Source organism: Gymnoscopelus braueri (genome assembly GCF_963280865.1).
Source record: "Gymnoscopelus braueri genome assembly, chromosome: 1".
NCBI classification, from domain to species: Eukaryota; Metazoa; Chordata; class Actinopteri; order Myctophiformes; family Myctophidae; genus Gymnoscopelus; species Gymnoscopelus braueri.
This window is the reverse complement of record NC_137603.1, coordinates 20,863,388-20,885,676: the sequence shown is the minus strand read 5'-3', so window position 1 is coordinate 20,885,676 and position 22,289 is coordinate 20,863,388. Positions and strand designations below refer to the sequence as shown.

The window sequence follows — 22,289 nt, the reverse complement described above, 5'->3', positions numbered from 1 at the left end:
TCATTCAGCTTTCTGTGATCGAGGTGAAGAGCCATGGCAATTGCATCGTCAGTGGATCTGTTTTGACGGTATGAAATTTGCTATGGGTCTTGTTAGGCAGGTAGAAAGATCTCTCCAGCCTCTCAGCGCATCTGCTGAGTAGAGTCCCTTCTGGAACCCTGTATACCTTTTTGTATTTGGGATGACGGTATCCCAATACCAAAAAGGTATACAGGGTTCCAAAAGGGGCTACTGCTGAGTATAGGTGTGTGGATTTATACGTATAGATATGGATTTATGTCATAGATTGATGTCATAGACTGGCCACATGAAGTCCAAGATCCACATGAAGTCGTTAGACCCTGTCTTGTTTAAACTTGTATTCAATGGAGGAAACTGGCTTCCACCCAAAAAGGATGGTGTTGTGTTATATGGTGTGTGATTGTATTACTTATGTAATCTATTAGACAGGGCAAAACCTAAAACAATTTGATAATTGCATGTACCAAACTTTTCTCAGTTCATCCTAAGGTAATTTATGACATAGAATCAATTTCTGAGGATATATTTCTGTATCATGCATATAATGAGGTAATGTGCATATTTGAATAAATTAGCAGAAATAACTTGTAGAGATCATCCAACTTGTGGTTTTGTGGTAATTGAATGACTATTTGATCTCATCCAGGAATAAAGATATTTGCAGTTCAATAATTGGGTATTTTTATAGTGGTTAATTTGCTTAAATCGCTTGAATTTGCTTGAATTTTCTGTTCAATTCCAAGTACTTTTTATGAATTATATAATATACTGTACAACTGATCAATACAGAGGGAGTAGATATTATCACAATAAACTGCTGTTCGTCCATACAATAAGCTAATATGGTCATACAAATGATTTCTGTATATAATTCATCGACAATAGACAATATTTTTTTAAACCAGTGGTCACTGCCAAGCTTTTCTCAGTTAATCCTAAGGTATGTTTTTTCCTGTAGTCTCTCCGTTTGGGTAATTTCTGTATTGTGCATACTTATTAAGATAATTTGCACATTTTAACACATTAGTGGAAATAATGATATAATAAATAACCGAGTGGGTAATATCTTTACTTGACTTGCTCCAAGCAGTTCTTTCTAGATCTCTGGTCGCTTGTTCTCATGTTTTTTTTATTCTTAGTTTAGTTTTTTTGACCACAAAGGCTAAGAATGTAATTTAAATGGAATGTTGTTTAGACAGATTCTAGGTTCATGGTTTACCTGTATCCTATAGTTTCAAATGTACAGAATATTATTTAGATAGCATGATGTAGACATGCTAGATTCATTGTTTACCTGGTGGCCTCGCCCTCTCCTAATCTCTTTGAGGCCCGTCCAACACAGTTCTCTCTGCACTCTATCTGTGTGATTTTACCTGTTGAATATAGTTCAATAAACACTTGTAAGCTACTCTCTACTCACTCACTACTAAATGCCTGAATTGTAGTAAATTGTAAATAATCTCGTCTGGTGAATTCACTCTGACATTTCTGCCTGTCTCCAGCCTTTTCTGGGGCAACGTTTTGTTTCCTTTTCACTTGGCTACCTTCCATTTCAAGACTTGTCGGTTGATGTTTGTGGCAGGTTTTCTGAGGATATGACCAATCAAACTCCACTTTCTCTTTCCAATTTGTAAGTCAATGGGATCCTGGCTTGTTCTCTATTTCCACAGATCTACATAGCTTACTTTGTCTCTACATCAAATGTTTTAAAAGTTCTCCTGAGGCAGCTACTGTATGTGTTGTTGATGAATGTTTGCAGCTGCTTGTGTTTTATTGTTCTCCAAGTCTCATATACATACAGCATCACCTGTTTCACATTGGAGTTGAAGATGCGTATTTTGGTGTTGATTGAGCATGTTGAACACCACCTTAGCCTTGTTGATTCTGCTTCTGCTGATGTCGGAATCCGGTGGTGTGGTGGTGTCTACAACACTGCCTAGCTAAGTAAATTCTTCCACATCCTCTATAGGGCAGTGTTGTTCATGAGGATAAAATGAGGTTTTTAGATTAAATATTGCCGATTAGCTATGCAAATTAGATATTATTTAAGTTTATTGTTAGTACATGAGTTCTTTATAAGAACACCATAGCAACGCAGATGTGTTTACTAATAAATATTATAGATTACCTGGGACTGGGTGTGCATTGAAGAGGAGAAAGGGAATGCTTGGCAAGGAAGGGGGATCAGAACAGAACTAATGCTGTACTTTACGTAAAACTAAGAAATAAGAAAATAGATACACACCCTAACAAACAAATCAAAGACTTTAGTGTTACTACTGTGTTTGACATGTTTATATGGAATAATGTTACGTTCCAAGTTGTTTTCTTTTTGTTGTGTCTGAGTTTTGTGTCCTCCCTGTCTGTCTCTCCCTCCTATCATCTGCAGGCTTGAGGTCATCAATCACCTCATCTGCTCAGCCACCAATCATCACCCCCATCTGCTGCTGATCAAGCCATTACCTGGTTCCTTCATAGAGTTATAATATATCGGGTTCCTTCCCCATTTGTACTTATTAACGCTGGATAGAGTAGTGGCAGGCAGGCAGGCTTTTGTTTTCTTTCTTAGTTAGTTAGACTGTATGTGTTCCCTCTAGCTGCTTCGTTTTGTTTTTTTTTGCAACATCCGTGTCCCCTGGCTGTGGATTATTTTGGTTTTGGACCTCTTGGTGACTTTGTAAATATTGTATAAAGAAACCCAGTAAAAACACCTTGCACCTTTTTGCACTGAAACCTGTGTGGTCTCATTAATTGCTGCTGCCAGTCGGTGTTCTCTTCAAATGTTCTTGTGAGCTATATGTCTAGCCTGATTATCAAGCTGAAGCTGCATGGAGCAAGAGAGGCAGTCCACTCAGAGAGTGGGCAGGGTCTATGGTCTGGAACCAGGCTAATGTTTGTTAGGAAGAAGACCTAAACTTGAGATTGGCTGACCCAATTGCAAGTAGTACACCAGCCTTGCTGTCTTTATCCAAAGGTGCCACTGTAGGCCATTGGTTCTCAAAGTGTCAGGGCCCTCAGGGGACACCAAGAGGTCCTTGAGGGGGTTCCCCAGCAAACAAGAAAAACGCATTATAATAGCTGATCAACAAGCTCACAACGCATGCCATAGCGAAGCATTGTGAGCTTGTAGATCGGCTATTTTATAACAACACAAATCATGTATGGGGGTCACTGGCACAAAATGTTTTCAGATGGGGGGTCCCAGGCCAAATACATATTCATTTGGGGGTCCTTGACATGAAAAAGTTTGAGAACCACTGCTGTAGACCACTCGGGGCACTGTCCGGCTTTGTTCGAACCCCGAACCAGCTGGTTGAGGACCACATACACATCTCTGTCCTGCTCTCGTTGGAGTGTCCGTCCTGTCCTGGGTCGAGCGGCAGTTCCCATCTGTCACTGTAATTGTGTTGCCATGGAGATGGCCTGCTCGATGGCGTACCTCAAAATCATAGCGCTGCAGTGTTCAAGGCGCAGGGTCAGCTGCAGTGGTGGAAAAGGGACAGATTTTTTTACTCAAGTAAAAGTAAATATAAAAATACCCTGCAAGTAAAAGTTCTGTATTAAAAATGTTACTCGAGTAAAACTACAAGTATAATGTACACAAATGTTTCAAGATGTTCCAAAATCTTTTGAAAATAACAGATCTACAAGCTTACAATACGGATGCGTTTTAAGCGAGACAATGCGTCACGTTGTGAGCTTGTCGATTGGTTATTTTTAGCAAAAGCTTTCCCCACAATAACAGAAAACTGAAAATACTATAGAATTGAGCCCTGAGGAACTCCGGTTACCCATATGGGGTTAAGTGTTTTTAAAGAAAGAACTACATTAGTTAGCGTAAACATTTATTTTGGAGTCTGCAACCGGATTATGTCAGACTTCACGACCTATAGATAGTGACGTTACTTCCTCCTTGGTGTTGCCATGTCTGCTTATTATAAGCGATTTTGGGCTTGCTTTTCTGTAAAGTTGCGTGTAAATATTGGTACAGTAGTTGCCCGTGGCGTGAACCCACGACTGGAACCTCCAGTGCCATGCTCCTCCAAAATGATTCCCCTAATTTAAATAGGTTACGTTTGGTCTAATCGTTTCTTTTCTCTTGGTACAATAATCGTTTGCTATGTTCATCTTTTATTCTAGCGAGACTAAACTAATAGATTCGTATTATGTGGGGAACAAAACAATGCGACGCCGGGACCCACCACCGGAAGACGATAGTTTTTCCTTCCTTCCCCCCCCCCCCCCTAAACCTGCTTATTTCTCTCACAAAACCTGGCAACACTGCACGCTATCATACAGTGACGTTACTTCCCCCTCTGTTAGTAAACATGGCGGCCGCGGCAAACCAAACTGTAGTAAATGAACTCAATGAAGAATGTCAGGTCGTCAACCGCTGGCTGGTAAACCATTACATTAGTCTGGCCATACAGGCATTCAAGGACAACGAATATGAGACATTCTGCACCATCAGAGATATACTGGACGGTGAGTTTAGCGAATGTTGTGCTTGTTGTTGGTTTGATTCTGTCCTTAGCAGCTGCTAGCTGCAGCCTATCCACAAGTTTCCTAGGGGTTGTGGGCATCACTTCCTGTCGATATGGAAGTGATGCCCACAACGCCCTAGGAAACTTGTGGATACCTCGTCAGTTTGATTGATTGATTGAATGCTTGCTTTATTAGTCAGGAAAGAACAGCACAAGGCACAGTATAGAAGACATTTAGGCTAAAAAATTATAATACCAAAAAGTCATAACACCAAAGGGAGCTCCACTAATCACGTCCAACCCAGATTTGTCTCTAACTAACAAGGGGTTAAAGTCGTTCTCCTGCTTTGCCACACAAATGTGGAACGCCCTACCAACAGTCGTAAAGGAGTGTAAATCCCTACTCTCCTTCAAAACCGCTCTAAAAGCTCTTTTTTGTAAACAGCTAATAAAGTATTCAATCAATCGGATTCAGTCATGGGGACTTGATTCCATAGTGGTCTTATAGTCGCCACACCAGGCTCATCCATTCATCACTTAGCTGCAAGCAACTTAGATCCTATTTTTAATATCTGGAATCTAGAGTTGCAATACCAACCCTTGACAGCCCTAGTCAGTGGTGTAAAGTAACTAAGTACATTTACTCAAGTACTGTACTTAGGGTATTCTTACTTCACTGGAGTATTTCCAATTTACTTCTACTTCTACTAAACCATTATAAACATCACAAGTAGTGATACTGTGTACATACCTTAGTGTAAATGGGTCTGGGTCATCATCAATGCTTTTGGATGGTTGTTTGTCTCTCTGGGAGTCTGTGTCATGTTTGTCAGGTAAACCAGGGAAGATGTTACTGAATAAGATGATACTGATTGATACAACATCATGCACGAGGTAAAAGAAGAGCCAGCACAACTCATAGCCACCATGCGGTATACATTTATTCCCCAACATTTCGACCACTAAAGCAAGGGTTCCCAAACTTTTCAGGCTGTGACCCTCCAAAAGAACCATATTTGAACTGGAGAACCCCCCACCCTAACAAGCACTTAGAATTGTAGGAGTTGAGGCATTATATTTGGTTTGACTCGGTTCCAATAGCCGAAATACAAGCTCACAACGACTCGTAATGCGAGGCATTGTGAGCCTGTAGATCGGCTATTACATATATATTCTTTTGCCTCTTTCTTAGTAGTTTGTTTGTTGATTACTTACTTAGTTTATTTTTTTTAGGTATTAAAAAGATCTTATAAGTCCTTAAATTGTAACTTAAGAAATGTGCAGACACCCTGTATACACTTATACTGTATGTTGGTTTGTTTACTGTTGAGTGAGAAAACAATGTTGCACATTAAGCAAATCATCAGGGGGCCCCCCAAAATCAATTGGAGGCCCCCCTGGGGGTCCCGACCCCCAGTTTGGAAACCATTGCACTTAGGTCTTCTTCAGGGTTTTGATGTTGGGTGAGGGCAACATTCAAGGCCTTCTCGTTGTGTTGAAGCACATTTTGAACATTATTGTCCATTCCTTTTACAGGTGTACTGTCTATGCCTGTGGAAGTTTCCGACGTGATGAGCACAAAAATACGAGTGCTGCAGTTTCTGTCCCGGATAAATGACGGAGACAAACCTGGAGGTGTTGAATCATTCCTTTGTGTTGACCATGACCTTGTCGAGTTGCAAACAATGTGTGTACCTTTGGGGTTGGGGGATCGTTGTGTGGTTCACCGTAGGGGTGTACTTTTACTCCACTGCAATTACTTGAAAACTTTAGTTACTAGTTACTTTTCAGATATAAATTATGATATCATGAAACCTACATTAACCACTTCAGCCCCATTTTATACCTAGGCTATTTGAAAATAAAAACAGATCTACAAGCTCACATCGCGACGCGTTGTGAGCTTGTAGATCTGCTATTTTCAAACATTTTAGTACTTTTACTTTTGTACTTTAAGTACATTTTGATGCCAACACTTTTGTACTTTTACTCAAGTACATTTTAAATTCTGGACTTTTACTTGTAACAGAGTAATGTATTTCTATATTGCAGTATTGGTACTTTTACTTAAGTAAAGAATTGGGTACTTTTTCCACCACTGCCCCTGAAGTGGGAGAGGTATGTCATAAAAAAAAAAGTTAAAATAGCTATTCTCACTATTTTTAGAAAAATGTTGAACATTGACCTCGGTTAGTAGTAGTACCTCCTCAGCGGGGCCCAGATCAGGCTCAGAGAACCTAATGTGAAACGAAGCCGTAGCGTACTATGGAAACAACCAGAACCTGTGACATACTTTACACTGCACAGCAGCACGTTTCGCTTTGTTATTGTATTGGAAAAGAGCCAAGAGATGCAGAGGCAGACAAACCCCTGTTTTATAGTACAACAAGGGCCCCTTTCAGCGCCACGCCGTGAAAACCGTGTAAACCATAGCATTGTTACCATCATTGGTCTTCCCGCCCGCAGACGTGTCGTTTGATCCAGACGAAACCATCGTTCCTCTGGAGTCGGCGATGGAGTTGCTGAAAATCATGGGCACAGAATGCAACATCGAGCAGCACGACTTGGAGCCAGTGCACACATCGGTCCGAGAAATGGTACGTTAGAATTCCATACTTAACCTTGTAGTCCAGCGATTCCCAACCTGTGGGCCAACTGTGTTCGTATAGACGCTCGACAAAGCCAGATGCACCACGGTGGTTTTGAACCCACAGCCTTTGCGGGGGAGGATCTTGGATTTACCTTTGTGTGTTTACATTATTATCAGTTGATAAAACCTTTCAATTATAAAAGCTACATAAATGTACTCTGTTCTCATGCCAGCGGATTGGAGTAGATCCTGAAATCCTATGTTTTGAATCAAGAATCGTTTTGAATCGAGAATCGTTTTGAATCGAGAATCGTTTGAATCGGAAAAAATCGCTTTTGAATCGAAATAAATAGATTTTGAATCGAGAATCGTTTGTTTTGAAAAAATCGATAAAAATCGGAATCGTGACCCCAAGAATCGGAATCGAATCGAATCGTGAGATAGCAGACGATTCACAGCCCTATGCACCAACCGAGGGCCCGGGGGGACATTCTTTATTTTGCTATTGAGAGTTGTGTTGCTGTGTGTTTCTCAGATGGTGGTGGTTTTCATTAAGAACAGGAGGTTTGACGAGGCAAAGACTGCGCTGCAAAAACACTTTCCCAGACAAATGGTTGGCAAGGTAAGAAACCATGGGTTTAAATAATCCATTCATTTTACACTAACCACTGTTTGTTTCTTGTTGCTGTTTTAAACAACATGCAATGTACAACACAATGTACTGAGATATTTAACATTATGTCCCTCATTTGTCCTTGTAATGCCATCCTTTTAAACATGAGCTGAAAGGAAAATATGTATTTTTTTCCCCACCCTTTTAGACTGTTGTCAGTCTGCTGTCATCTTAGGGACATAGTTAACAATATGCAGAAAATAAATAAATTAACATTTAAAGCTATTTTTATGTCGAAAGTCCAATCTTTATTCCTGCCAAGCCACCTACTTGCTTACATAAGCAGGTACCAACCAATTTCAACTAATAATATTATGACATCAACCTGTCAATCAATCTTCTACACAGTACTAACATTTATTATGCTGGTCACTAGAGGTCAGTAGGTGTAAACGGTACAGTAAAATAGGTTTCTGAAAACAACCGACGTGAGAAATGCACAATGGATGCATGGATTTTTACTTTTTGGTCGTAGCGAGGCGAGCTCCAGGCGGGCCATGGTACTTCCCATGCCCGGGATGAGTGCTCATAGGCAGGGAAAAGACATGCTGATAGCCAGTGTCTGGAGAATGCACTCAAATAGGTAAAGACTGAGAAGGACAGTGCAGAGCATGGTGCTTTCCTGCCCCCCTGTGTCCTGCCAACTGCTTTTCTATCAATCTTACCTGTTAAATGGGGTGAAAATCTATAATCTATAATGAATAGGGATGCCAGGTTGAAAGTGTCTAAAATGCATATTTATAACGTATGTCACATGTAGATGGACTGGCATGGATTGAGATGCGCATATTTTATTTATTTTGAAGCCAGAAGGATGTGTTGTATGTGTATTGTGTGCAGAAAGCCATCTTGACCGCTCTGACCAAAGATAAGAAGACAACCCATAAAGTCCTGGAGCAGATGACTTACCAGCAGTTCAGAGATGAGATGCTACAGTTCTGTGAGAGCCTCTACCCCCCCTCTGTCCCCTTTCTACAAAGGGTATGTGTTGTGTATCACAAGGTTTTATAAGGTGTTGTTTTGATATCTGTATGAGAGTATGTCAATACAATGTAACCAACACAACTGTGGTTGTTGTAGTTGTTCTCCCTTCTCTTCTATTGAGAAATGCATATCCTGGTTGACAAGTGCTGTTGCATGAAGCTCAGAACACAATTCATCCTTTGGAAGCAGGCCTGGCCAATAAAAGATGACATGAAGCTGTGTAGCCTACATTTACAATTTGTTCCATGTGTGTTCCTAGAAGGTTAATTAATGGAAAAGGTGGGGTTCCCAAAACGATTTGAGCCAAAATAGCCATGTTTCTTTTATCTCATCACAACTCTTCGTAACGTCTGCAATTGCAAGAAAATAGCGATCATAGAGACTGTCTGGACTCAAGCGGACTCTAAAGGTGAAAGGACTCTAAACTGTAAAGGTTTTAGGGAGCATTGCACGCACAGACCTCCAACCATGGTTTAAACACAGTGTTTCTTAAACGCTTTCATTTCAAGGACGGCCCAAAACTCTGAGAGTTACAGACCTGTATAGGTACGTTTGGAACCCTGAGGGTCCTTGGACCCCACTTTGACAACCACTGGTTTAACAAAAAGTAATCGCGGCTGCTTGAAGTCTCATTTGACCCCTTTGTCCTGAAATGAGTTTGACACTCCTGGTCTATATTTTGTCTTGCACAGTGCATGAAGACTTGTTTTCCTTGGACTCTGTCTATAAGTATGTACTTTACTTAAGCCTGCAACATTGAACACTTCCTGACTGTACTATTTCTGTCCTTGCTTCTGATTCCCAGGCTGCAAAAAAGTTTATCAATCGGCGACATCTTGAGGAAGACATCAACCCTGTCGAGGTTCAAGCAGCTGAGCAAGACTCGCCTGCACAGTCTCCACTGCAGTCTGTTCCATGGTACGCTCTTCATGGCACAGCACAAATCTTACCTTGGCACTACAAATGTAACCAAATAAAATGTTACTCTCCAAAGCCTAGTTCAGACCAAAGATTCGCTTTGAGGGGAAACCAATTTAGAACATTGCAGAGAAAAGTTGCAGCAGTCTGAATGACCTGTTGCAGGTCGGCTGATGCCGGCTGACTGAGTCGCAAGAGATTCAACTTGTCGAATCTCAAGCAACAAGTTGCAATGCATTTATGAACACAAACAAGTTGCTTGCGAGTCTGCCATAGAGAAACAAACAAGGTAAACAAATTCCAATTGGGGAAAAAAAAGAGGCTTGAAAAAATGCTTCTTGTGCAAGTAGAGAAACATTTGCAGTAGGGGTGTGCCGATATATCGTCCCGCGATATATCGCGATACGTTTTCGTGACGATATGTATCGTTTTGGGGGGGGGGAATCGTTCAATAATAATAATCAGGCACGCAAACAGCCCCGAGGTGAAAAGGGTGACAACATGTTTTTTTTTTTCGGGTCAGGTGTCACACTATTGCCCTATTTGGATTCAAAACGGCTAGTGGAAGCTGAAAAGCTACAAGTTTGCATGTCTGAATAATGCAAAAACAGAAATATTTGTTTGCATTTGCTTTTTTTCTCCCCCATATATTTTCATAATAAAAAAGTGCGTATCGTATCGTATCGAAATCGTATCGAAGTTGTGTGCCCAATATCGTATCGTATCGTTTCGTGAAATTAGTGTATCGGCACACCCCTAATTTGCAGCATATATAAATGGCAGAGAATAAATCTCTTGTGCAGGTAAGAGACAGCAGCAGATATCAAACATGTAAGTCATGCGCATACATAAGTGATAGTGGTAGTGCTGCAGCAGTAGTGTGTACTCATAGGCATAGTGTTGCTATTTTATGGTTTGTTTTTTTGTAAATGAATGCCCTACTTCATCATACAAGAGTGTCACACAATAATAGTGAAAATAACAGATCTACAAGCTCACAGCGTTTATTCAACAGCCTGGTTGACAGGTGTAAACCACTGGTACATTTTTGTCAAGGACCCCCAAATATATATTTGATTGCGGACCCCCATCTGAAAAGATTTATGCCAGGGACACCTTAACAAGATTTCTTTTTTTAATATTCCAAATTTTTCAAAATTTTAAGATTTTTGGAAAATAGCCAATCTGCTAGCTCACAATGCCGCGTTGTGAGCTTGTAGTAAGCAAATGTATTTTTTTATTCATATGTTCAAAGCCAACTACACCATTAATTGTTAAAGGGATATTTCACTTTCAAATTTCACTTTCTATCTTCTACTCAGGCTTTTGTGAGCCCTCCAGACCGTTTTTAAGTTGCTTGATTCATTATTTATATATTTGATATTCATTTTATCAGACACGCCCCCTTCCTATACAAACCCATTATAACTTAAAATTAAAATTTTAACATGTAAAAAGTTATAGAAAAAACACGGCCCCCTCGTGTATTAGGAGGGCAGGGTGAGTCACCAGAACCAAGGACGGGTGTTTTTGATGAATCTAACATGTTAAAAATGGAGTTTGAAGTTATAATGGGTTTGTATAGGAAGGGGGCGTGTCTGATAAAATGAATATTAAATATCTAAATACTGAATCAAGCAACTTAAAAACGGTCTGGGGGGCTCACAAAAGCCTGGGTAGACGATAAAATTACCCAAAGTTTTTTTGAAAGTGAAATATCCCTTTAATCACAATTATTTACTTGACGTTTAATCGTCAACTAATATTTCCCGATGGTGACAGCCCTAGGCATGAGACGCGGGTGGAAGTGGAAGCTGACAGCCAGGAGATGATGGACTCGCAGGAGGATGAAACCCACATCACTACAGAGGAGCCAGCTACAGAGGAGCCAGCTCAGTCATTGCCAGCGTCCATGAAATGGAGCCCGGTTGCACAGAATGCACACATATCCACACGTAGGCACCAAAGACCACAGGCCAGCAATGCAAGCCAGTAAGTTAAAAGTACATTTGGGCGTGCACCAACAATATCGTTCACATAATCGCAACAGCTTTATTCCAGCTTGATCGTAAGCTGAACGTTTTGCTTAGTAAAAGGTAGTGGAGATTGGATAACATATTGTCGCTGCCGGGCAAAACCATGCTCATGGAGGGTTAATCAAATAATCAAGAAGCAGTTTTTTATATATATATATATTCTTTTAAACTTCTTATATCAGAGAATCGACTTAATTGACAATCGATTAGTCTGATCAAGCACTTAACCCTATATTATACTTTGTTGTATAATGGTGGAGCACAAAAATAGTGAAAATAGCTCATCTACAAGTTCACAACTTGTTGCATTTTTGTGAGCTTGTAGATCTGCTATAAAAAAAACTAAAAAGTAATATTATAATCGCTCATTAATTGCAATTGAGACAAAAGTTTGAAATAATCGTGATATTGATCACCCAGCTCTAGTAGCTAGCAGTAACTATTTAGTTTTTAACATTTGAATGAATAAGTTAAGGATTAATTTAAGGATAACAAACCCCCTTCTGAACAACTCTGTTTCAACATTAGCATTGCAAATGTGCCTGTATAAATTCAGGACTCTGGTAGGTGAGGGAACTTTTACTAACATTGGTGCCACCCAGTGGAACAGCCTGGCCACTGCAGCCAAACTGACTTTAAACTTTCAAACGGTTAACAAAATCATGGCTGATGGAAAAGGTTCCAGTCTTATGTAGAGAGTTTTTAAATATTAGTAAGTTTTTTTTTTTTTTTTTATGTTTTAGTTTTCTGATATGTGATGTGTTATCAAAATAGTTCATTTAACATACTTGGTTGTATTTGTCATGTTTTTATGTACGGACCACAATGGAAATAAGTCTTGGAATGTATTGTTTTATCCTCAATTGTTTTAACCCGTACTCTTGTCCTTTTGTATGGTTAACACCTTCAACAACAAAAAAAACTCATAGGATTTCCCTGTCTCTGTTTCACCCACCAGTGATGACGTGCAGATCCCGAGGAGCAGACTGGAGGCAGCCTACGTCACTTTGGCCGAGGGCTCCGAGGTCTCCTTTGACCAGCTGGATGAGGTGGAGTCCTCCTCTGCCGGAGTCAAGGCTCCCGTCATCGACAAGACTTCAGCGACACATGAGTAGGCATAAACGCCTAATGGCAATTACTGAGATAATCAGTTATTTTTGCAGAATCGTCATAATCGTTTCCACGTTGGAAAAAGGAACATTTTCAAACACTTTCCAGCTCACAACTGTTGTGAGCTTGTAGATCGGCTATTTCTGCTAATTCTTTTGTCATTTCTTCGTATATTTAAGTTATTTGTCACATCTGACCTGTGCAAGTTTTGTTTACAAAGCCTAAAAGGCAAACAAATTTTATTTTTATTCATTATATCAATACACATTACGTTCCAATGTTCAATGACAATTAAATCGTTAATCGTAATTATTTGTGACAATTAATCGTCAAGTACAATTTCATGATGATGACAGCCCTACACCAGAGCCCACGACCACAGTCGTAGCAGCGGAGCCCCCTGGGGAGGCAGACGCCCCAGTCGATGCGCTGTTCACAGTGTCTCGCCTGGTAACGCTGCCAGACAGCATTGAGTCGACAGAGGAAGTGGAGACGGAGGGGCCAGAGACGAGGGCGGAAGTGGAACCTGAAAACAAGGTTATTAATAGTGTTGAATATTGTATACATTTTTTTTATTTTTTTACTTAATGTTTAATCAATTTCAGCTTAGTTTTAATACGTCTTTAACCCATTTAGAACAGGCCAATTCTAAAAACGCCTAAAAACGTAAGTTTTCTGAAAAACTTAAAAAGGATTTATGTTGCATAGCAACAACTAATGTGACAAAAATCCCGTCCCCTGATTAAAACAACGTATAGGTGTAACAGGTCTAAATGGGTTTTAAAGCAGGTTTGCTACAGTACTTTAGTTTTTTTATTTTGTTTTTTGAATGTGTATTGTAATATGCGGTAGTCAGTTGTGATATTTAAAAAGCTCAGAAACATTTTTAAATAGCAGATCTACTTGGGGGTGCCGATTGCCCAGTGGTTAAGGCGTGTATCACATATTGGCTCTAATGTAGCCTGACAGCGAGTCACTGTTTGATTCCCAAGCCCGACGGCTTTTGCTGCGTGTCATTCCCTGTCTCTCTCTCCTGGTTTCCTGTCACTCCACTATACTATCGAAATAAAGGCAGAAAAGCCCCAAAAATATTGTTTTAAAAAAATATATATATAGCTGATCTACAAGCTCACAATTTGTTGCGATACGCCACACTGTAAGCTTGCAGTTTGGGTATTTCTGCAAATTATTTTAAAGACAAAACTAGACAATACTGAATTGAATTAATTTGTTTGTTTTAGTTAGTTTTGTAAACACACACAGTTTCAGTTTGTTAGTTAGTCTTATAAAGCCTCGTTATTTTCAATTCTCCAAATAGCTTTTTTCAATTCCAGTTTTAGCCATTTCATGACTTGTAGTTAACTAAAATAACCTCCTGACAACCAGGAGGAGAACCATCCTGACAACCAGGAGGAGACGAGGGTGGAAGTGGAAGCTGACAGCCAGGAGATGATGGACTCTCAGGAGGAGGAAACCCAGGTCACAACGGAGGAGCCAGCTCAGTCAATGGCACAAAATAATCTAAAGAGCCCGGTTACACACAGTGGAAGGACCACATCCGCACAGGCCAGCAATGCAAGCCAGTAAGTTAAAAGTTCACCTGGTTTGGGTAGCTGACTAGCCTGGCATTGGTCATCCTGATCACGTGGGATCATAAACGTTCCTCACAAGATCAGTCTGGATTTCAGCCCACAGGACACCAGTATAGTGGGCGGGAGTACTTAGCCTTGACAGACAAACTCCTTCAAACAATGGGCTGAGAAAACATCTGACGCTATCAGGGTGCCATTTCCAAATCCAGTTGAAAGAACAGTGAAAACATATTTTCCGCAGAGATACGCTTGTTTAAATATTGTGATTGCGTCTATTTTTCTGCATTAACTACACTTATAGCTGTATTTATTCTTTCAGCGTTAACATGACTACATGTTGCTTCGAGGACCGCCATTCTTGTTTAGCAAGCTCTGCACTCAGCCCAATCATATTGTGAGTTCTCATTCTCCTCTCCCAGGGACCAAAGTCCAGACTGATCTTGTGGCTTGCAGGCTAGTAGCTGACATGCTGAGATCAGCTAGGCTATAGCTGACAATGTTTGATTTCAGCTTGATAGTAAGCTGAACCTTTTCTTAGTAAAAGACGGTGGAGAACAATAACATAAATGTGAGTCAATGTTGACGCAAGTCTTCCTTTTTCCCAGCTATCATGTGTGACATATTAACTAACCGCTGTCTCACCAGATTTTGTTGCGTCTCTCACCTGAGACGCCTTGAGGGTTTTATCATGTTAAAGCAATCCACCAATATTTTAATTTTGGGATGCAGTGGGAGCCAGTACAGAGATCTGAGACTGTGATGAATTAGAGAGACCTGGTCTACAAGCTCACGACGTGTTGTGAGCTTATAGATCTATTTTCACAAACAAATGTGAAATATTTAGACATTCTAAAACGCATCGTATATGGAGGTCCCTGGCACAAAGTATTTTCAGATGGGGGGTCCAAGGCCGTATTAATTTGGGGGTCCTTGACATGAAAAAGTTTGAGAACCACTAGTGAAGTAGTCTAACCTGCTGGAGATGAAAGCATCCATGAGTTTTGTTTGGACATGTACTGTATCCTCTATCATTTTAGTCTGACTTTGTTATTTACTTAATATGACTGGCTATTACATATCTGAATCCATGACTATTACAATTTATATCTAAATCATGACTGAATCATTATTATTACAGTTTATATCTGAATCCATAATTACAGATGTGTGGCTCAGCCTTTAGCCTTCCGAGACAGGGAGTCAAGGTGAGCACTAACTTGGAGTCTTTCTTCCTTGGAACCAGTGGTGGCAGAAGTACTCTCTGGGTGAACCGGGGCCTCTACCCATTCAGCCATGGCCAGTGGTGGACAGAAACGAAAGTACATTTACTTGAGTACTGTACTTAAGTAAACTTTACTTTGTTTACATTTGTATTTCTGAATACTTGCAGTATGACTTTCACTCCAGTACATTTAAAAATACCAATATTGTAATTTTGACTCAAATACAAAATTATAAAATATACATTATGAATTAACCACTTAAGGTCCTTGCACACTGGTGCGTCTTTTCGTTGCGTTTTTTTTTTTTCATTGTTTTTTCAATTTTTTTCATTGTTGTAAAAAAAACGCAACGAAAAGACGCACCAGTGTGCAAGGACCTTTACACCCTATTTCAAATATAGTGAAAATAGCTGATCTTGTAGATCTGCTTTTTCCACTGCTTTTGATACATTTCTGAAAAGAAACATTTCATTTTTGAAGATTTTGGATTACATTCAGTACATAAATTGTTTGTTGAAAGCAAGTCCTCCAGTACTTCAACTCAAGTACAAATTTAACAGAGCAACTTCCACTTGTAGTGAAGTAATATTTGACCAGTAATATCTGTACTTTGACTCAAGTACCGGAGTTGAGTACTTTTTAGTTTGTCCACCACTGGCTATGGCAGCTCCATAAAATCAGAAGGTCTTGATGTGTCCTACATTTTCCTGTAGGGTTTTGTAGTCAATGGTCATAATACTGTCACATTTGCCAAGCTAGGGGCACGGTGGCGCAGTCGGTAGCGCTGTCGCCTCACAGCTAGAAGGTCCTGGGTTCGATTCCTGCCAGGGGGCGCTGGGGGTGTGTCTTCTCCTCCGCGCCATCAGCGCCCATACCCTAGGTGGGGTTGGCGAAAGAGCCTACTCTGTGTGGAGTTTGCATGTTCTCCCTGTGTCTCCCAGGGTAGTTAATACCCTCACAAAACATGTAGTAATCCTGGTCGCTATACCGCCTCCCCCATGACAGCCGGGGCGCTTGATGGAAGGGAAAGGAACTGGTTGGAATAACGTGTTCCTCCACTCGCTACGTCCAACCGGGGAAACTCCCCCCCTGTCAGGTGAAAAGAAGGTCAGTTGGCTCTCATGCATTGAAGGAGGCATGATCTCGGCCCTGGCCTCCCTAGGCTGGTGAGGGGAGTGTAGCGCCCAGGATCACTTAGATAATTGGCACCGGGTGAAAAAGGGTTACAAAAATCGTGGGATAAAAAGATATATTAAAAAAAACATTTGCCACACTAATTTTGTATGATTGTGGCGGTGTCATAACTCATAACTGTTTGGTCTGTTATGGAAATATTAATCTCTTGTCTAATGCTGAACTCTCATAGGAACTTGGCAGAGTTAGCCCAGTCGTCAGCAGGTAGATCTGTCCCAGCCAGGGAATCACCCCTTCGAAAACGACCAGCCAGCAGTACTGTTAATGAGTAAGTTTAAACATATATCAATCGTTATCTATTTGTTAATGAGCTAAATATGGATTTTTAACCCCCTTGTAAAGAAACAACAAAATAACCAGTCCACCATTGTACAGCAAGCATAGAGTGCCGTTAAAAACTGATTTACTGGTTTGAACAAAAAAAAATTCTCCTATGAAATTCTTTGCTAAGTTGATGTAACAAGGAGCAATTACATTTCATGACTGAACATCACGTCTGGTTCTGTACTGTATGTTATCATGGCTGACATTTTGGATGTCTACCTCAATATTTGACTTATAATTGTGCAATTTTGTGGTCAAGGTCAGTGTATAATGTATGCTATTCTGTCAGCAATGACTGAATAAACTGTATTGCATTGAGTTCCCTAGAACAGTGTTTCCCAAACAATGGGTCGGGACTGGGACCCACGGACACATTTTTGGGTCATTTTCATGGGTCACGAGTAAATATCCCATTTCGTTGTTATTTCAAAAGATTTTCACTATTGTCTTAAATGGTCAATTCATAATGTATTTTTGTACGTTTGGGTCCAGGGAAAGGTTTGGGAACCCCTGTCCTAGACGACACAAGATAATATGTATTTTGTTGTCAAAGTTTGGCATTTCAATTCTGCACACCTCTATGCTGCCCTTTGCCCAGTAATTATTATTCCTACTGAAGTTTTGTATGAATGTGAACTCTCCTAGGACATCCGATTCATCAGCAGAGGACATTGAGAACCCCCTCAGCTCTGCTCCTGCCAATGAACTGCCTAAACGGAGACACCGAAAACGAGCGGCTTGTAGTCCAGACAATGAGTAAGACCGAACATCTGCATTCATATGTAGGAGATTGAATGTCTGTGATTCATGTTTACATCATTTATAAGAATGAAGAAATTAACCTTTACTAGGGCTGGGCAATTAACCGAAAAATATATCGAAGACTATATTTAGAATAACCGACTGAAATCTTGCTCATGTCGGTTAATCGAGTAATTGAGAAGCAGATTTTTCTTCTTTTTTTTTAATCATTGTTGTACATTTCTTTCAATGATATCGACGCAATTTTTGTTTTTATAGATTCTGTTTAATGAATGACTAAATCGATTAGTCTGATTAACCACTTAACTCATTGAGTGCTATTCACGTGTTTCACCGCTATGGTGCAACGTGCCAATCACGTGCTTCACGTGTTTTTGAAAAAATAGTAAAAAACTAAAAAAAAAATTGGGAAAAAAATCCAACCCATCATTATCTGAAGTTTTGCAGCTCCACCCACTCCTTGTTTAACTTATAACTGAAAAAGGCTGTATCTCGCTTCCTAAGCACTTTTTTTTTACTTTGAAAAAATCTCTGGCACTGGGACAACATAGCCAGAAATAATTCTGGCACTCAGTGAGTTAAGTATTATACTTATGTAATTATACATTATTATATGATGGCATACAAAAATAGTTAACATAGCCTATCTACAAGCTCGTAGATATTTAATGTACGGTAGTGTGAAAACAGAAAATACACTGGAATGGAGCTCTGAGGGACTCCGGTCAACTAAGTATATAAGTGGTTAATCCTCGCCCAGCCATAATTATCATGATTGCACCAGTGCTGTGACTGAGCAGACAACTCAACTAGTTCTTCTGTAGGCTCCAGCTAGACAGTGATGACATCGACTCAATAGTGGGCAGCTCCTCCGATCCCGTTTACTACACCCCTCACAAGAGCGACACCCCTCACAAGAGCGCCGCCCCTCACAAGAGCGCCACCCCTCACAAGAGCTCCACCCCTCACAAGAGCTCCACCCCTCCGACGAACTCCACCCCTCCGACGAACTCCACCCCTCAGAAGAACTCCACCCCTCAGAAGAACTCCACCCCTCAGAAGAACTCCACCCCTGCGACGAACTCCAAGTATTCAAAATGGTAGGGTGCAGTAATGGTCAAGGCCCCTACATCTTGAATCACCCATGCATATACATACACCTGCTGTCATAGTATGTTCAAATCAAAGCCTTTTTCCTCTTATCTCCCCGTAACTGTTCCTAATCCCACTGTAATGACTAGTGTGAACTAGTTTTCATATCAGATCATCAATCATCAATTTGAATTTAGCACTACAAGTGTTTCATTCTAATGTGGGGTGCACTCTGCTTTGATGTACACTGCAAGTAGTGACAGCTCAGACAGTATTAATATTGTGGCCTTTGAAAGAGTAAATGCAAACTTAAAGGTAGGGTAAGTGATTTTCTTTGGTTAAAATAAGTGTTAAATAGCTCTATATTCTGATAGTACTCATTGCTATAGTGTGTTTGTTCAGTAAAAGGTCTCCCTGTCTCTCCAGCTCTTTATAAAACAGAAAATGCATTTTCGTTTCAGTTTCATTTCCAATTTTATCCAATCAGGATAGAGAACTCAATCAGGATATAGATTAAACAAGTGAAATTGGAAGGGATGACACTATGAAATTAGCAGGCAAAATTGGACCTGGAACACTATAAAAATGAAGCTTAAAATGGGTACTTTCTCCTGATTGGCTGAGATTTTGACACCTACCGGAAAATGTATTTTCTGTTTATTAAAGAGCTGGAGATACAGGGAGACTCCTGTTACTGAACAAACACTCTATAGCAATGATTACTATCAGAATATAGTTAACCTTTTAACCTTTTAACAAAATACTTTTTGTTTTAACCCAAAAATATCACTTACCCTACCTTTTAATTTGCCAGAGTTGTTCTTTTGTTGCTTAAACGGTAACATACCGCAGCTAATTTGTTCTCACTTATGAATCTTATTATTATTTATTTTCTCCACAGGAAACAGATGTACAATAACGCACAGGAGACCAAGGAAGTGTGGAGTGATGAAGAGGACTTATTTGCCTTTGATGAAAAGAAAAGTAATGATCCTTTACTTAACTCGACTTTTACTTAAATTAGACGATGACCGAAGGGCACTGGCCTACTTGGGGACCATGCAATTTGGGGACGATATAAGTTGGGTAGGCATGCCCCACCCTCAGAGTACTCGCTGTACCGGTTGTTGGAGTACCCAATGCAGTATGCATTACCAGAGTGCTAATAACGTTAGATATTATAATCAATGCGTGGGTGATTTATAAACAGGCACTGGTCTAGTCAGGAACGATGCAAGTTTATGCAATAGTTAAAGTACCTGTTGTAGCCAGTTCTATTGCACAGTTGCACACATCACCACGTATGTTGGTGCGGGGCACACACTTTTTTTCCCTCTACAATAATTTGTTATTCAAAGCTGATCTACAAGCTCACAACGCGTTGCGTGTTCTGAGCTTGTAGATGTGCCATGTTTTTCATTTGCATGACAAAGTATAACTCTTGTTTTCTGTAATCCAGACAAAAAGCCAAGTGATGCCGTCAGCATTTGCAGTACAAGTGGTCAGGGCAAGAAGGTGAGTGGACTGGCCCTGTTTTCATTTGGTTGATGATGATCCTATTTATAATGTAACTTAAATAAGAGTGAGTTATGAGTTTTACTAAACAGGAAGCTTTTTGTGGGTGTGTCACATGACCTTTTCAATGCTGAGCCTTGCATTGTCTTGTATTTGCTACACCTGTGATGATCATACTTGAAGCGTAGTTATTTTTGTCACAGCAGTGTAAAGTAGGGCTGGCCATTATATTGATATTATACTGTGATGGACTAGATTTCATCTGTTATTTTTTCCTGGTTTTAATCACTTAAACCCTAGCCTCGGAAACCCAGGCTTTTTTTTTGTTACAAAAAGCCATCCAGGAACGATGGTCTTGGACCTTGTTATCTCCTAACCAATCAGAGTGCAGAGGGGCGTCGCTCTAAATTTGGTGACGTCAGTGTGCTCCGTGCACAGGCCGAGGGGGGGAGGGGAGGGGAGGCGGGGACATAGATTGGTGAAGCAATAGGAAGCCACGCACAAATCCGGGCGGCTGTGTTTGGGTCCGCCCTTCAAGACCATGGATTGAGCTCGTAGCCTCAGGCTACTTAAACCCAAGCTCACAACACACAGAGATGCGCTGTGAGCTTGTAGATGTGTTTTTTATTTACACCTATAACATGCCTACAATTGGGAACCCCAGGGTTAAAGGCTGGATTACAGTAAATTGATTATCTGAATTTACGTGGCGGTAAATGGCACTCAATGAGTTAAGCACCAATAGACATCCCACATTAATTTCAATATTGTGATATTATCAACTCAATATCAAGATATTTGGTCAAACATTATGGATATTTGATTTTGTCATTATTGCTAGTCAAGCATACTGTTTCTAGTCCTGTCACAATTATTACTCGTGTATATTTAAGTTATTTGTCATATCTGCATTTTAGTTTACTAAGCCTGAAAGGGAAACTAAATGTTATTTTTATTTACAAGTTCCAATGATCAATTCCAAAAACACAATGAAATCGTTTATCACAATTAATCGTCAAGAAAAGTTTATGATAGTAACAACCCTACCTGTTTCTGCTTCTCCCATTGCAGAAGTGGACCGATGAGGAGTCGGACATGTTGAAAGAAGCGGTCGCCAAATTTGGAGAGGGGAACTGGGCCAAGATCTTGTCATACTACAAATTTGAGGATAGAACAAATGTCCACCTCAAGGACAGATGGAGGACCATGAAGAAGCTCAAACTGGTGTGCTCAATCGCCAAAAAATAGCAGATTCACAAGCTCACAATACGGACACATTGAGCTTGTAGATCAGCTATTTTTGGCGAAGAGATTTGGTGTAGATGGAAAAAAGCGGTTACAGTACAAAGTGACGGTATGTCCACTACATCCTTTTAGCAGGGTTTTATCCATCTCACATTGTATATTTTTAGCAGCTAAAAAAAAGAAATTCCTGTGGTCCTAAATCCAGAAAGCAAAAAACAAGCACCTGTCAAGTCTAGTATTACTCCAGACAGTGAAGGTTTGGACTTTTTCATAGATCCTTCATTCGACAATTTTCATTGATGTAAAATCATATCAAAACCCCAAGAGTGTTGAATAATAAAACTTTGCATTTAAGTGTTAATTATATTACAACACTGTTTTTGCTGGTTGCTTATCCTTCATTAATATTCATCTATAGAATAAAAGACGATTTAATCTGTGCTTTCAGAACTTCTGTTTAACAATCCCCTCATCAAATTATGAATAACCATGCAAGCAAACAACCTGTTTCAGCCCATGATGATGC

General features: G+C 40.1%; 1 protein-coding gene across 1 annotated transcript; it reads left to right on the top strand.

Moving 5' to 3' along the window:
* Positions 1-4,349: 4,349 nt before the first annotated feature.
* Positions 4,350-22,288, top strand: terfa (telomeric repeat binding factor a; the record flags this gene model as incomplete). Its single annotated transcript, XM_080432060.1, has 16 exons — positions 4,350-4,506; positions 6,042-6,140; positions 6,972-7,102; positions 7,631-7,717; positions 8,609-8,749; positions 9,558-9,670; positions 11,453-11,662; positions 12,665-12,817; positions 13,173-13,353; positions 14,203-14,399; positions 16,998-17,093; positions 17,795-17,905; positions 18,736-19,011; positions 19,905-19,987; positions 20,463-20,518; positions 21,590-22,288. 16 exons carry the CDS (start codon positions 4,350-4,352, stop codon positions 21,764-21,766), a joined length of 2,268 nt encoding a protein of 755 aa, XP_080288186.1. The 3' UTR covers positions 21,767-22,288.
* Position 22,289: the final 1 nt, after the last annotated feature.